The sequence below is a fragment of the Ipomoea nil genome, unplaced genomic scaffold (assembly GCF_001879475.1).
Source record: "Ipomoea nil cultivar Tokyo-kokei standard unplaced genomic scaffold, Asagao_1.1 scaffold3016, whole genome shotgun sequence".
NCBI lineage: Eukaryota > Viridiplantae > Streptophyta > Magnoliopsida > Solanales > Convolvulaceae > Ipomoea > Ipomoea nil.
In genome coordinates, this window is record NW_017619444.1 from 1,794,788 (window position 1) to 1,812,908 (window position 18,121).

Here is an 18,121-nt window from a genome sequence, read left to right on the forward strand (position 1 = left end):
ATATGTAATCTGAATTAAGAGTAATAGATTGTATATTCACAGGTGCAAAATATCTGTGCACATTACAAAATGAGAGATTCTCAATCTAGGGTACCAACAGTCAATATTTCAAAATGAAGTATTGACAAAATTAATGCTTCATGTTCACAACATATTCAAACACCAAAAAGCGGTATAGTTTCATTTCTTCTTTGAGAGATCCTTTGCTGCCTTCATAACTCGCAATCTTTCAGTGTTCCTACCCCATGTGATAATGTTTTACGCGTATTTAACTCTAAGTTCCCAAAGGAAGTCAGCCTTCAAAAAAAACAAAAAACAAAAAACAAAAAAAAAAAAAGATGTTAAAAAAATAAAAAATAAATAAAAAATAAAAAAAAAGCAAATCTAAGTTGAAATTAATATATCTTATACTCTTACATTTACACAGGTGCCTATCTTGAATCCACTGTCCCAATCTTGAACATTCCCCTTGTACGACTCCATGTGTCGCATGACATATATGCCACAGTCAATGACATTGTCAAGCTCCTTCCAAGGAATGGCCAAGTATGATACAGGAAGCTTTTGTATCTTACGGAGTAGGGGTGATTTTTCTGCAGTCAAGTACTCTTTCAAAGCAGTCATCTGGACAAAAATGAAACTAGTGTGATAATGATTCATAGGAAATGTATAACAAATGTTTGGAAGGTCATGTTTAAGGTTAAGTTACCAGTAGACTAGGGCAATCTTCATACTTGTCAGCTTCAGTAACATCCTTAGGCAGCATCTTGTTTTCTATGATTTCAACACTTTTTGAGATGGTGTTAATATAGACAATAAAGTAGTGTTCGTGTCGAAGCACGGGGAAAAATATCTAACATCAAAAGAAGAAGTAGTTAGAATAGAGAAGAAATATGTCATTAATGAATAAATGTTGAACGTGGGTAATTATAAATTACCAAATCAGCATCATTGACGTCAAGATTTCCAAATTTGGAAATTTCATATTGTAACCGCTCATTGAAATTCTCCTTCCGCTTTTGAAGCGGAAGATTCTTCATCCACTGTTCAGTTGGGTCAAGTTGAAGCTAAGGGGAAAAAAATACGTATCAATGATAAGTTGTGCAATATGTAATGACAGTCATACATAGTTCATAATATCATAACATAAAATCCATAATATTACAAAGAAAATACATAACCACAGAACAGAAAATTCATAATATCAAAATTGTAATTTCATAACTCACAATTGAAAATTCATAATGCCATATGGGAAAATTCATAATCTCACACAGAAAATACATAATCTCACATCAGAAAGTTCATAATATCAAAAATGTAATTTCATAAACTCACAATAGAAAATTCATAATCTCATATGAGAAAATTCATAATCACACACAGAAAATACATATTTACATGACATAAAATACAGAATGGTTTAACAGAAAATTCATAAGTGAGCAGAGTAAAAATTGTTGGTATTAACTTACATGTACCAACGTGCTAAAATAGATGCACTTTGGCTTCCCCAATGCCCGTTTTGTGTTGAGGAGTGTAAGCCTCAACGCCCATACATCGATGAATGTGCTAAAAATTTCACCGCTGCGTAGGGTGTGGAAATCTCCTCTTGTCATTGAGAAATCATCAAAGCTAAACAGAGTTTCACTACATCAACAAAAAAGTTTGATAAATAGGTAAATGAATTAATACATGGTTATAAATGTGAAATATTCATGAAAATAAAAAGTTTTTTAAATGGTTAGATTCAAACATACTCTATTGGATGATTTGTAGAAGCATCCATGAAGGCGTAGTTTGATACGGCCCTCTCGGTGACACTAGCATTATGGTCAGACGGTAAATTCTTTGTCCAGAAAGGTGACCTCAAATTTAGCGGGATGTTTTTGTATTTTCGGATTGGTCTCTTTCGTATGGTGACATCCTCGACATCAGATTCACTGTCCAGAAATGCACTGTAAACACATGAAGCTAGTTAATATCATCATAATTGCACAATCTCAGTTCAGAAAATTCATAACTGCAGTACAGAAAATTCATAAATACAGAACAGAAAATACATAATTGCATATCAGAAAGTTCATAATATCAAAACTGTAATTTCATACTCATAATAGAAAACTCATAATCTCATATGTGAAAATTCATAATCTTTCAGAAGAAAAGTCATAATATAATATCAGAAAGTTCATAACACAATTTCATATTCTAATTAGTTTACCTATCAATATCATCGAGGGTAGCAGGAAGTGTAGCAGCAGGCGTAGAAGTATCAGCAGCACCAGGGACATCTCTAGCGAATGGAACCTCAATCAATGGAATTATTTCTCGTCTTTCAGAACTTGATGCAGCAGGGGTAGCAGCATGGGTTTCAGAAGATGAAGCAGCAGGGGAAGAAACAGGCGTAGCACCATGCGTAGCAGCAGGGGTTGCAGCAGGGGTAGCGGTAGGAGTAGCAGCGAGTGTAGCAGCATCAGCAGCACCAGGAGCGTCTTTCACAATGTTCTGAACAAGGACATCCAATTGATCTTCATCCAATGCGCCCTGCTCCTGTGGTTCGTCAACCAATGGCGCCGAGGTATAAGAAATCCCTAAATCAAACGAGGGAGGGTCAAACTCCATTTGCCGAGTGGTCTTTTGGAAGGCTTCAACCAAGGCATCAACAGCCTTTGTGAAAGACTCCTGGCCAAAGAAGATGTCGTCAAGTTGAGAGGAGGTTGGAGTTGGTGGTCTTTCTATCGTGCTTGCTACGCCAATCAAGGTAGAAATCCCAGAAAATGCAGCCTTCATAACATCCACAGGGGCGTTTTGTTTTCCAACTTCAACCATAGCCTCACCGAATTCCAAGACATCAGCAGCAAGGCGTTGTAGAACTTGCGTGACCCTGTCAACACTGGATGGCGGCACAGAGATGGTTGGGACTGGTTGGGCTGAAGTAGAAGCAATACAGTCAGCAGTAGGCTTTGCAATACGAGGGATAACTTTCCCTTTACCATATCCGCCCGACCTTTTCTCAGCAGAAACGCTTTGTCGTGCAAGTTTTTTTGTCCATGCAGTAATGCTTGGATATGTTCTTTGAACCCTCATTCCTTTGAACTGGACCTGATCAAAGTAGAATAGCTACAATGTTCAAGAAAAAGGTAAAATAAAAAAGTTATAATCATAATTCCATAACTATAAATTCATAATATCCTAACACAAAATTCATAATTACATTACAGAAAATTCATAATACCATAATAGAAAATTCATAATCCATATGAACACTATATTCAACTATCATATTATGGATTTTATGTTATGCAATTATGAACTTTCTATTATGAGATTCATTATTGCATAACATTAAAAGAACATTCATAATGACAACAAGGAAAATTCATAATTACATAAAGGAACATTCATAATCAAATAAAGGAAAATTCATAATCTGACACATATAATTCTCATAAAATCTAAATAGCATAAAATTCATAAGTACATACTGTAAATTCATAATCACATAGAGGAAAATTCATAAGCACATAAAGGAAAATTCATATGCTGATAAAGGAAAATTCATAATCTGACACATATAATTCTCATAAAATCCAAACAGCATAAAATTCATAAGTACATACTTTAACTTCATAATCACATAGAGGAATATGCATAATGACATAAAGGAAAATTCATAATCATATAGAGGAAAATTCTTAGAGGAAAATTCATAATCTGACACATATAATTCACAATCTGAATATCATAAGATTCATAAGTGGAACTAGAACTTACCAATATGAATGTCATTGGTCCAGTAAAGAAGCTACTACTTTTCTTCTTGTACTGCTCGATGGATTTGATCAGAGAGTTGTAGGTGTAGCTACACCAGTTGTACTCCTTTATCTCATCAACATTAATCAAGGAGTTGAGGATTCTGTTGTTGCAGTAGCGTGTCTGAAATCCCCGCATCATGCACGAAACAGTTAAGACCATGAAGTCTCTCTTAAATTCATCTCCATAATCTCCCCTTTGAACTATGACATCTCCCATCTTGGTAGTGATTGGGGAACCAAGCTTAATATTCCACCTTTGCCTCCATCTTTGCAAGAGAGCCCTGTACTCCGATGTCCCCTGTTCATCATATTTTGGGGCCTCAACAACCTTCTTTTCTCCTCTTGGAATGCCAAGAGTGTACTCAATGTCCTCTTCTTCAATAGTGAGCTTGTCGTTCTCCAGTTTGAAATGTGTTTGGAAAAGCTCAAAGTTGTTTAGCAAATACTGGACTAATTGTGACTCATTTGCACACAATTGAAGGTCCAACAGGGCTCCGAAACCAATATCACGGACAGATTGTTTTTGTTCTGGCGTTAGCTGTTGTACAAGCCTGAACATGGTCTTTGGTCCCATCCGTGTGCTGAAGTAGGAAGTAGAACTCCCTTCTGCACGATCACCTCCATCTGCTTCAGTATTCTGCACAATGGCTGTTTTACCCCTATGTCTATCATTTATCTGTTTTGATCTCTTTTCTCTAATCACTTCTTGCTCGAGCAGGTCATCGGACTGCTGCTGGGATGGTTGAGCAGCTTGTGAGTCAAGTACAGCCCTTGTTGTTCGTTTTCTCTTGTTTTTTGTCGTAGTTTTGACTGCAGTATTTTGTTCAGCTGTTGTCTGTGAGGGTTGTGATGGTTGTGCAACTTGAGAGCTCAAGACTGCCTTTGTTTGTGAGCGTGTTCTCTTTCGTTGAGCAGTGTCCATTGCTTTTATTAAAAATGTTAGAAAGCAAGTAAGTCATATACAACATATAATATAGATTGATGGAAAATATATTCCTTATTTCAGTAGAGGGGGGATGGGAGTGCCGAATAAATCCAGCCATGCTCTACCAAAAAGAATATATTGTCCATCAATAACAGTCACACATAATTCATAATATAGTAACATAAAATTCATAATATCACAAAGAAAATTCAAAAAACCTCAGAACAGAAAATTCATAACCTTAGAACAGAAAGTTCATAACTGTAATACAGAAAATTCATAAATACAGAACAGAAAATTCACAACTGACATTGTAGAATTCATAATCTCATATTAGAAAATTCATAATCTCATATTGTCCATCAATAACAGTCACATATAATTCATAATATAGTAACATAAAATTCATAATATCACAAGGGAAATTCATAACCTCATAACAGAAAATTCATAACCCCAGAACAGAAAATTCATAACTACAGAACATAAAATTCACAACTCACAATACAGAATTCATAATCTCCTATGAGAAAATTCATAATCTCTCACAGAAAATACATAAGCACATATTAGAAAGTTCATAACATCAATAACAGTCACATATCAGATATACATTCATAAGCTCATAACATTACATTCAAAACCCCATTTTAAAATTTCAAAATATGTACACAGAATACAAAAACCCTAAATCATAAACACATCATGTACAAAATACCTGTAAGACAAGTGAAGCAACGTTGAGAATGAGCGATGGAGAGGCTGTCTCCTTTGATAGCTACGGGAGAACGCGAAGTTTTGTTCGAGAAATGCGAGAACGAGAAATGCGAGAGCAGAGAGGAATGGCTGTGGAGCAGAGAGTTTGAGAGTGATCGAAGGAAATGGCTGTGGAAGACGAAGTGAGAGAAGAGAGCTCGAGAGTGGAGTTCAGAGAGCAGAGGGATGGAGGTTGCGTGGAGAGGAAGTGAAATGGTGTAGTGGGAACTGGAAACGCTATTGGCGCGTTTAATTTTAAAAAAATAATAATAATAATGTGAGTGGTGGGAGTTAACGGTGCCACTTACGGGCACCGTTAGTCCCACTCACTCTAAACGGTGTCGTATGGAACCGTGTTCACCAACCATGGTGAACACTGTTCCATGGCATAACAACTGAATTTATATGGGGTAGGTATTGTTGTAATCAGCCTATTGGTTCAAACATATGGATCAACTGAAATGTAGATAAAGAAGGTAGAGAAAAGATGAAGAACACAATAAGCCATATAGAGCCACACATCTCCTGTTCCAATATATGAATATATACACATGTACCATCATTAAATATTTTAATAAATGACATAATCGTTACAGATGTTACTGAAATTGCACCGTGAGACTTGAAATCAACAAATAACGTATTTTTACTTGTTTTTTTAAGTTATGCACCAGTTACGTTCATTAATTAAACTTGTTTAAACAAATATAAATAATGAAGACAGAAAGCATAAAATAAAGTAAAAACACAGAAGAATTGTTACGCAGTTCGGAGCTCCTTCTCCTACGTCTGCGGGGCACCCCACGTCTGCCCAATCCACTATAGATGTTCACCAAAAGAAGTATTACAAGAGGTAAATATAGATGGCCTCCATCCTTTACCACTACCACTCTTTCTAACACCTATCCAGGACTAACACACGTATGCCTGAACAATCTTCACAAGATGCTTCAGCAGTACCACGTACAGGTCATGTATTACAGATTAAATCTTCTTAACAATTAAATAACATAGCAGATTAAATCAGGAAGCTTTGTAAGGAAAGTGTGCACTCAAATTTGTAGATTCGAAATTGGCAACTTTCCTCTTTGGTGTGGCTTCTTTTTATAGCAAGTATTAAGACTCATCTTTGATCCTTAATCTTAGCCCTTTTCTTTGTTCGAATAAATCATAGCCACATCTTTTTGTTTCTTGAAAGCTTCATGCGCTGCTGCTGACTTCATTCACCAATACATACTGTCCACTCATTTAAGCATCATATGGTCCAAAGGAAAATTAATTCTAACAACTCTAATTAACATCTTAATTAAAAACTAATAATACCACTACTAAATAAAATAGCCAATAAGGTTTAACATACAATAATTTTACACTTACAGTTACAAATCAATAATAATGTCCATAATAAGTGAAATATTTATAACCGGTATGAATAACAATTCATTGAATTGAGATACCTGAATTTGGTTAAATTGCAAATCTCTCCAACCAAACATTGAAGTTTCAACCTCGGCTGAATTTCATTATTTCTACTATACTAATAAGAGCCCAAGAGGTTGATCTAGCATGCCCTATGTGTGGACTACATCGTGAGACTATCATGCATTCACTATTGTTGTGTGACTATTCTAAGCAGATTTGGCATGCGTCTGCTTTGTTCCTGCAGCATACGAACGAGCATGACTTTGGTGGCTGGTTCGACGCTATTTTGCATGAGACGGAGGAGCCATCGTTACTTTGCATGGTGGCTATTTTGTACGCAATCTGGGAGTAGCATAATAAGGCTGTGTGGGAATCGAAGTTGGTCATCCCTAGGAGTGTTTGGCTCTTGGCTCGCACAGTGTTGGAGGCTTGGCAGGCAGCCAATGCTACACATCCACCGGTCACGCACCAGGCTGCCGACCAAGCGATTCCCTCCGGACTGCCCATCTATGCCTTTGATGCGGGGTTTGATCCTGTATCTGGAATTGCTACGTATGGCCTTATTTTGCAGGATGCAGAAGGGGGTTTTGTGGCGGCAAAAAATGGTAGATTGCCGACTTGCGCGAGTTCATTTATGGTCGAGGCTGCAGCATGTAAGGAGGCACTTTATGGCTGCGGGAACGGGATGTTATGTCTGTTCGGCTACGCACTGATTGCTTAAAGCTTACCCAATATCTTTCTTCGTCAACGACCGAATTTCGCTCTTATGATGGATTAGCTGTTTCAGCTTGCAGAAACTTGTTGCTTTCTTTTGTTTCTTACTCTATTGTTTATTTTCCTCGCACTTCTAATAGCTTAGCTCACTCTTTAGCTTCAGTAACCTATGCACAGGCAAACTCTATGTATTGGGAGTCTGTACTTCCTGATTTTTTGGCAGATTTGCCCACTTAATTTATGCAGTGCTTTGCTTTCAAAAAAAAAATAAGAGCCCAAGAGAGTTAGGCCTATAATGGGTAGAAAAAATGATGGTCAAATTTTTTAATCAAATGAATGGCTCAGATTGATCAGATTTTAATTTTTCCTTAACATTCCCTAATTTATCCTTAAAGAATATGATTATCCGTTAACTTTTCCGTTAAATATTATCTTTTCCATTAATTTCTGTTAGTTCACCGTTAACTTACTCATTGATTTCAACAAGAAAGGTCTTAGGTTCGAACCTCATCCCAATCAAAGTTGGTATCATTAGTACTCTATTTTACTCTTTTAAATTAAATAATAATAATTTAGTAGCTACAACAAAAAAATAATAAATATGCATTTTTTTAATTTAGAATTATGTGTCTACAATGTCTTTATTAAAAAAATATATTCATTATCAATAAATTAAATAAGAGAAATAATTTCATTAGTTATATTGACTTTATTTTTCTCCAATATAAAAATTCTTTACATTCAAATTCAATTGATTATATTCGCTAAAAGAATTATTTATTATTAATAAATTAATTTAGAGAAATAATTTCATTAGTTATATTGTCTTTATTTTTCTCTAATGTAAAAATTCTTTACATTCAAATTCATCAATTGATAATATTCACTACATTGTCTATTATCTTTTTTGTGCACTATTTTTTTAATTAAATATCAAAGTTATAATACAAAATAATGCTATATATTTATTTACCAAGTATTTTATTAATACCATGAAAAATAATATATATATATATATATATATATATATATATATATATATATATATATATATATATATATATATATATATATATATATATATATATATAATTAATTAATAAAGCCAATCATATTAACTACTTGAGGAATTTGTTGACAAAGAGAGTATTCAAATCACACAACAAATTGAAGTGAAAACAATCTCGCGATGTCCTTGTTTGAAAATCAGCAGTTAACGGTTAGCGTTAACGGATTATATTAGCGGATTTGACCAGTGAATTATATCAACGGTTGGTAAAAAGATATTTGAAAAAATTAGTTGTTTAGATTAACATGTAAAATAACCTAAGGGTGTACATATATATTTAATAATAATAATAATAATAATAATAATAATAATAATAATAATAATAATAATAATAATAATAATAATAATAATAATAATAATAATAATAATTGTTTTAAAATATATATATATAATTAAGCCAATCATATTAACTACTTGGGGGATTTATTGACAAAAAGAGTATTCAAATCACACAACAAATTGAAGTGGGAAACTACCTCGCAATATCCTTGTCTGGCAATCAACAGTTAGCTCTTTAATATTAGTATATATTTAATATTTTATGCCCTAATTTTTATTTGCCCTCCCTTATGTCCCGTATTTAGTTTCAACCATACCTATACAATTATTTTATTGATAATTATAATCAATCTTGACTATATTATCTTGCATTTGTAAACTTAAAATTACCTATTTAAATACGCAAATTCAACATTCAATTATCTATGCATGAACAATTCCAATATAATCTTGTTTTGATATACTTTAAAGTACATATTAAAAAAAAAAAAAAAAAAAAAAAAAAAAAAAAACATTGGACATTATCTTAATTGCGCAATGCGCGTAAAAAACTAGTACTATTTTTATAAGTAGGGAAGAATCATGATGTTGGGGAGGTTTTAGTTAAATCACTTCAGAATACTAAGGGGATGTTTGATTGAATGGAAAAGTTTTTTCATGGAAAATATTTTTCTTAAAGAGGAAAATGTTATTTTTTGGGGTTTGGTTCATGGAATTCATTTTCCATTGGAAAATGAATTCTTTATATTTGAGGAAAACAAAATCCTTAGTAGGACATGATATTTTGTTTTCCATGAGAATTGGGAAGAAAAATTGAGGTGGCTTGACAATTTTACCCTTATGGGGCGTTTGGTTCAGGTAATTTTAGATTACCTAGGTAATATGAGTCTGGTAATGTTATATTACCTTATTTGGTTAAGTTATGAGATTACTGGTAATGTTATATTACCTCAAAGCTGAGCTAATGTGGCGGTAATGTTTCAAGGTAATGTGATTACCCTCATTTTCTTAGGTAATCTTATATTACCTTGAATTATTCCAACTTTGCATTTGTTAACTAATCTTTATATAATAATAATAATAATGAAATAAATATATGTTTATATAATCAAATATACATGTGTGTATATTTATATATTTAGTTTTTTTTTTTTGAATGTTACTAACTCTATTAGATTGTAGTATAACATTACCAGACTTCATCTCATGACCTCTTATATGAGAGAGAGTCACTAGATGCCATCTGAGCACGAAGTGTTTGACATATATTTAGTTTTTTAATATTTAAGCATTGATATACATTCATACATACAAATAAATAAATAAATACACACACATATAAATAATATAGTTGGTTATCACACCCTCCCCTCCTCCGCCTAAACAGTTTTCACACAGCTGCAAGGAATCACAAAGCTTCTGTAATGGCAATTAACAGTCATCATATAACGACTAACCAAAGCTACAACCTTGTAAAACCACATTTAAGAGATCTGTTCAATGAAATTAATTAGTAGCAGAAAATCATTACATGTTGATTCATTACTCTCATTTGACCACATGTGAGTATGAGATTACAATGCGACTATGACTCTTCAAGTCACAGCTCTCAAACACATGTAAAAATCTTACATGTTTTCATTGACTCATTCACACTACTACAGAAATGATATACTACGTCACTTAATAGACGACGATATTTTAAATAACCGCCGTCTATAGGGATTAGCTTTTTGTGTGACTTATGACTCATGAAAGAAGTCTTAAATTGCTATCTTTAGTGCTTTGTTATTCTATCAAAATATTTTATGATCATTTACAAAGTGATACATGATATAATTATTTAAAATGCTATGTGGTTGAAAGCTAGAAGTGAATCATATCATGCTAGTTTGCCTAAAGCAAACGAGTTGTCAATATTTGATGATGACCTCTCATAAGTTGAGAAAATGAATTTTTAGAATCCTTGAATGATCTCACCATCTATCCTTCTATTTGGTATTTAATCTTCCTAAGATTGTTGAGTGATCTAATACTTTTTGTTTAATGTGTATGCTTGCGTTATCTGTTTTATATGTCACTTGTTGTGAATTGCATATACTTTTGAGTACTCATTTGCGATAAATCGTAAAATTTAAAGACCCAAATTATTTTAAATTATGGCACAAGCAATTGGGTTATCCTGGGCAAAATATAATGAGTCAGTTTTTACTAATCTTGTTGACATCATATATATGTCAAGCAGTAGTCAACCTTCTTCTCATGAATATTTTATAAAGCATGTGTGAAGGATAAATTTCTATATTATGTGTTTTGTTTGGGAACATCCAATTTGATACACTGTATGTACTATCGTTTTTTAATCTAAATCTGAGTCACTTCATATCATGATTATTCCCTCGATACCTAGTACGTGGTTTAAGAATCAAACATTTCACCATCTACGTTTTTAGTATTTGTATGCAGTTTATATACATATGTCACCACCATAGCGTACCTCTAGGAGCTATCACAGAAACTAGGTACACGTGTTTGTTGTAAACCTCCGTCTGTTGCCTAAATACCTAGAGCTCATAGTAGGGGATCCATCCATAATTGGGTACGCAGACTGCATACTTTATGAAGACCGGTTCACGGTATTAGGGGGAGATATGTGCCCAAATTTAATATAATGTCGAGAAATCATTTAAATCCATTATTTAAATCCACGTACCAGTTAGACTGAACTGTAAGTTCAGAACATAATCAATTTGAAATTTAAGCAAATAATTTCCAAATATATCTATTGATCATACTGATCATAAAAGAGAGACTAGGTCTCATATACCTTCCCCAACTTAGACCAAATATATCTATCGATACTCGACCCCAAAAGTGTGGAAGACCTATCGGTGCAAAAGATAAACATTGTCACTCTTGAAATATCTTGAACAATTATGTCTTGAAGACATTCGTCTAGAAGACGAAAAACCTCAGTAAATGTATATGTGCACCAAATAAACATAATATTAGTGGTGTGGAACGGCCATATCAAAATATCTTTGAAAAATGTCTAGAATCTGGTTGTTTTAGAAATTCCCATGACTTTTATAAATATGAGAGACATTTATATATGAAAAGATTATAGTTGTCGACAACATAATCGCCTTTACACATTGCTCTCGTTATGTGATAATCTGGATCCAGAGCTAGGCACCAGGTGCGCCATGACTATTTAACATATAAATGAACAATTAAGGCATAGCTCAACTCGCTAAAGATAAATGCATTCTCTTTATAACATGTACACCATTGAATGTTAACCTTGTTGGTTACAAATTGGTGTTTGTACGTAAGAGGAATAAGGATAATGTGGTGGTGTGATAAAACGAGTTTAGTAACAAGGGTTCACGCAGAGACCCATTAAGTTCCGCTACTTACACTACTAGAGTAAATACCACCTATGGTCCCTCGAGTTTGGTGGCATCGCCATCAATGGTCCCTAACTTCCGTAATTACCATCCGTCATCCTCCGAGTTGTCAAAAATTACCTTCTAACGTCCTTCCGTTACTTCCTCCCGTCTCAGCCGTCAAAATGGAGGGTAATATTGTCATTTGACTTATACGAAAAGAGTTAATACCAGCCAAGATCCCTCGAGTTTGGTGGTTTGGCCATCTTTAGTCCCAAGTTTGGGTGCTCAAGGATGGAATTGGATCTCTTCCGCCATCAACCACTGGCCGGCCACCACTCTCTGGCACTCTACCCAGTACCTCCTCGACGCCCTCTCCTCCTCCACCGTTTCCCTCCACCTTACCCCACAGGATGTATATTAGAGTGTATCCGGCTGCTCAATACCACTATTCCCAGGTTTAAATTTCTTCTCTCATTATCATATCATAATTTTTTTTGTGTGTGAATATATATGAATTCTACTAATATGTAGGCAATGGCGTTGAGAGAAATTGAAGAGGAGAATACTATGGGGTTGTTTACCAAAATGGAGAAATGGAGAATTTTCCAAAAAAAGTAGAAAATTGGAGAGGTAGAAAAATGAAAAATGGAAAAGTTGTTTACTAAAATTCTTTCTCCAAATCCTATTTCCATCTCCTTTCTCCATCTTTCTTAACGAATTTGTAGAAAGGAAAAACTAATGTCTCTAAATGGAGAAATGGTAATATATGGGTGAACAGTGCCCTTACACCTAGACACTCAACCACCTAGGTTCAAATCTCATTGTTGCCATTGCTTTTTTTTTTTTACACGCTTCTTCGCTGCATCATATTCCATTATTTTCCTTCTTTCATATTCTCTTCTTCAAATGTATTATTATTACTATTATTTATAGTTATTATTAAATTCTTATTATTATTACTATTATTTGAAGTTATTATTACATTATTATTATTATTAAATTATTATTATTATTATTATTATTATTATTATTATTATTATTATTGTTATTATTATTATTATTATTATTATTATATTCATATTCATATTATTATTATTATTGTTATTGTTATTATTAAATTATTATTATTATTATTATTATTATTATTATTATTATTATTATTATTATTATTATTATTTTTGTAAATTATTATTATTATTATTATTATTATTATTATTATTATTATTGTTGTTGTTGTTGTTATTGTTATTGTTATTATTATTATTATTATTATTAAATTCTTATTATTATTACTATTATTATTGTTATTATTATTATTATTATTATTATTATTATTAAATTATTAAATTATTATTATTATTATTATTATTATTATTATTATTATTATTATTGTTGTTGTTGTTGTTGTTGTTGTTGTTGTTGTTGTTGTTGTAGAAATGTGCAAATGCTATATAGGATGAGTGTATTTAATAAAATCAGAAAATTAGAAAAATAAAAATCTGGAGGAATGGAAATGGAAAAACAGATAAATGAAGTAAACGACCCTTATACATTTGTAAATTTTCTTTAATATTGTATAGGAGAAGAGGGAGTTTGAGTTGGAAGTTGAGAAACCACCAACTTTCTTTAATATTGTTTGGCCAAGTTTGGGACTAAAGATAGCCAAACCACCAAACTCAAGGGACCTTGGCTGGTATTAACTCTTTTCGTATAAGTCAAATGACAACATTACCCTCCATTTTGACGGCTAAGACGGGAGGAAGTAACGGAAGGACGCTAGAAGGTAACTTTTCACAACTTGGAGGATGACGGAGGGTAATTACGGAAGTTAGGGACCATTGATGGCGATGCCACCAAACTCGAGGGACCATAGGTGGTATTTACTCTACACTACTACAAAAAATCCTTAAATCCTTTTAACGTTCGTTATATATATATATATGTATATATATATATATATATATATATATATATATATATATATATATATATATATATATAACGTCGATTATTTTGTGACGTAGTTGTAGACGCCGTAGTAAATAAATGATACAACATCAATTTTCCGAAACCGATGTCGTATGTCATTTAAAAAAAAATAAAAATTAATGATATGACTTCGATTATTACACATATCTATTTAAGAAATAAAATAAAATAAAATCCAAATAAAATCACCAAGGCCACATAGAATCTCCAAATTACAGAACACCATTTAAAGGTACCAATAAATATGCAATATACTAAATATGCAATGTCACACATCTTCACTACGGTTTTTCCAATTTTAAATTTCTAGCCAATTTTATTTTTATAACGAAAGTTCATAACCTAGACTTTAATATCTACTCTAATACCACTTTGTATTAGAGTCTAATCAATTCTATTTTCTATGCTCAAGATAGGGGTGAGCACGGGTCGAGTTCGGATTCGACCCGTGCTAATATAGGTCACCCGAAAGTTTTTGGGTGTTCACTTTCCAAACCCGAAAACCGAACCGAAAACTTTTGGGTTCGAGTGCTTCAACTCGATTTCGGTCCGGGTCGGGTGCAAAAACTCGAAAGTTGAGCATTGTTCTAAAAAACTTAGGACCCATTTACTAACAGAAAATTGTTCTCTGTTCTCTGTTTTCTAATTTTTCAGTTTTCATTCTATGTTTTCTGTTTAGAAAACTTATTTACTAACACTTATTTTTTCAAATTTAATTTTTTAGATTAACGTTATAAAATTAACGCAAGTTAATTTCGAGTGATTTTTAGATCTTATATGTAAAATATTTTTACATATGTTTGGAATGGAATAAATTTAATTTTAATTTTTTATTTTTAAATCTAATATATGTAAGATTTTTACATTTGATAACCGAGCAGAATTTATATTTGTATATAACATAATAACTAAAAAATATATTCGAACTAATAACCTACTAAGTCCACCTAAAATTTAGTTTAGATAATATTAATATTTTTTGAGCTAATATTTAAAATTATTTTTTGGATATATTCATTTGAATAACATGTATATGAATATATAACTTTTACTTTGAATTTTAATATACGTGAGATTTCAATATCCGATATCCGGATCGAACTTGTATTACGATATAACATAATTAAAAATATCTGAACTAATAATCTATTAAGTTCAATCAAAATCTAAAACATAGTATAGAGTTCAATTCTTAATTTTGATAATATAAATAATGTCTAACTTTAAAGTGTAAGCAAATAAGTTATGTTTAGCCAAGACCTTGTGGTCTAATGGCACCCGGGTTGGACTCCCATATGGGAGGTTGTGTAAAGAAGATGATAATGAATGTAATCATAGTAATGTGGTTATAGGAACACTAGTTTTTCTACGCGCTTTGCGCGAATAGGATAATGCCCAATACTTAATTTTAAACAAGTATTTCAAAGTATATCAATGCAATATTATATAGAAGATGTTCATGCATAAATTTTGAATTTGTTTATTTAAATCGGTAATTTAAATTATATAAATGCAAGATAATATATGAGAGATTGATTATATATAATTGTCACAAAAATAAATGTTTGCAACTTTGTAATAACGTTAATCTAAATACTAAGTCTAAAAGCGATAGTCTAAATAAATACTATTTTTGGTTTAAATGTTTCTAATTCTCTTTTAGGTAGCATTGTTATTGTTTTCATCTTCATTCAGTACATGTCTTTTTTTTTTTTTTTATTGGTAGTGTGTCATGTGCAATTGGTTTATTGTTAGTATCATAGAGGGATTCATCATGCAATGAGATTATGGTGTATGAAGTTTTAGATTTGTCTTGTTGTGTATATGACTAAGATCTTAGTTGTGCTATGAACTCTTTATCTTATAAGCACATGTTGATATTTGGTAGTTGTAGTTTTCCCTACATGTTTCATGTGCTGTGAGACATCTAATTCTAAATTAATTAAATGCATATATATTATTTTTTGTTGTAGCTACTAATTTATTTTTTAATATAAGTAATAAGAGCAATAAAGTGGGAAAATTATGATGTGAAACCGTGTCCACCTTGCAAGGTGGACAAACGTGGACACGGTTCCAAAACTGTTCATAATTATGAATATATAGTTCAAAAATTATGAACATATAATTCTATAGTTATGAACATAAAGTTGTGAACATAATTATGAACATATAGTTCTGTAATTATGAATATAGAGATTCAATAATTGTGAATATGAAGTTAAAAAATTATGAATGTATAGCTTTATAATTATGAACATATAGTTCAATAATTATGAACATAGAGTTCTGTAATTGTGAATATAGAGTTCAATAATTATGAATATGAAGTTAAACAATTATGAATATATAGCTTTATAATTATGAACATATAGTTCAGTAATTATGAACATAGAACTGTGTCTACATTGCAAGGTGGACACAGTTCCACGGCATAACGATTGAATAAAGTGGCGTACATACTTTTCATCCACAATAATGAAATCATTGATTTTTTTTTTTAAATTTCCATTCGTTGTTGAGACAAATTGTTTTGAGAGTTTGTCAATGACAATTGCTGTTAATAGATGATGATAATAAATAATTCAAAATATAAGGTTATAATAGAGATTGTTATAATAATATAGTAAAAATTAACATACAAATTTCTTTAGAAGTTTTCATGCATTGATAAAAGCATAATTGAAATATTAAGTTTTGTTCTCAATAATCAAAAGAAGATTAATTAAACGAAAAAAAAAAAAAAACTGAACTTTAATTTATTATTTTTTAATGAAAGAAAATCAAATGATTATCAAAGTTCCTGATTTATAATCATTGAATGCTATGTATTTAGTCGGGCTAATTATTTGACCAAAGTTTATGTTAAATTTTATATTTTATTTTTTAATACATTTTAACATATTCGTAGTATATATTTAACAATTATGCTAACTCTAATTGGAATGAGGTTCGAACCTAAGACCTTTCTTATAGAAATTAATGAGTAAGTTAAGAATAATAAATAGTTAACGGAATATTCCGTTAATAAAGTTTATACTAACGGAATTTAAGGTTATTTAAGGAATGAAAATAATATAATAAAGGGTAAATAAGGAAAATCATTAAAAATACTAAAATCAAAATACTATGAACCATTCATTTTAAGAAACAAGTAGTACCGACATTTTTTTTTATTCCAGTTAAGGGCCTAACATTATTGGCTCTTATTAGAATTGTAGATATGATCCAAAAAATTGGGATGCCCTTGATTCTAAATTAATAGATATTCTTGTGAAAGATAGTCCTAAAAGAGATTTATCAATAAATAAAAGTCCTAAAGATAAATTCTCTAGAAGATTTTCGTCAGCATTTTAAATGTATTTTTATACAATATTTATATTTTGAATTTTTGACACAATTTTTGAACAACTATTATATATATATATATATATATATATATATATATATATATATATATATATATATATATATATATATATATATATATATATATATATATATATATATATATATATATATATATATATTATTTGAAAAGGGGGCACAATTTAAGATATTGCACAAGACCCCATTTTTTATTGGAACGGCCCTGCAGTTTGTTGACCGTGATCGACGATCTCTAGAAGAACTTTCAGCTCTCGTCGAAGCACGTGGAGGCCTCCAAGATGACGTTGCACCGGTTCGGAAACATGTCGTCTTCTTCGCTCTGGTACGAACTCAACTACATTGAATCCAAAGGGAGGATGAAGAAAGA

The 18,121-nt window shown here is 31.6% G+C and overlaps 1 protein-coding gene across 1 annotated transcript; it reads right to left on the reverse strand.

Annotated features, from left to right (window-relative positions):
- Positions 1 to 258: 258 nt before the first annotated feature.
- LOC109163267 lies at positions 259 to 1,819 on the reverse strand. The gene is made up of 6 exons (XM_019312021.1): positions 1,761 to 1,819; positions 1,476 to 1,650; positions 939 to 1,067; positions 710 to 853; positions 418 to 624; positions 259 to 297 (listed from the first exon to the last, which is right to left on the reverse strand). The coding sequence occupies exons 1-6, from the start codon at positions 1,787 to 1,789 to the stop codon at positions 259 to 261; spliced, it is 723 nt and encodes a 240-aa protein (XP_019167566.1). The 5' UTR covers positions 1,790 to 1,819.
- Positions 1,820 to 18,121: the final 16,302 nt, after the last annotated feature.

What these genes read in the sequence shown, in the direction of transcription:
- LOC109163267 (XM_019312021.1), bottom strand. Translation starts at nt 1,789, where the DNA reads ATGGATGCTTCTACAAATCATCCAATAGA. An exon ending in TCTACAAATCATCCAATAGA is followed by an intron (nt 1,651 to 1,760) that starts GTATGTTTGAAT and finishes TTGTTGATGTAG; the next exon opens with TGAAACTCTGTTTAGCTTTG. An exon ending in AAGATTGCCCTAGTCTACTG is followed by an intron (nt 625 to 709) that starts GTAACTTAACCT and finishes ATTTTTGTCCAG; the next exon opens with ATGACTGCTTTGAAAGAGTA.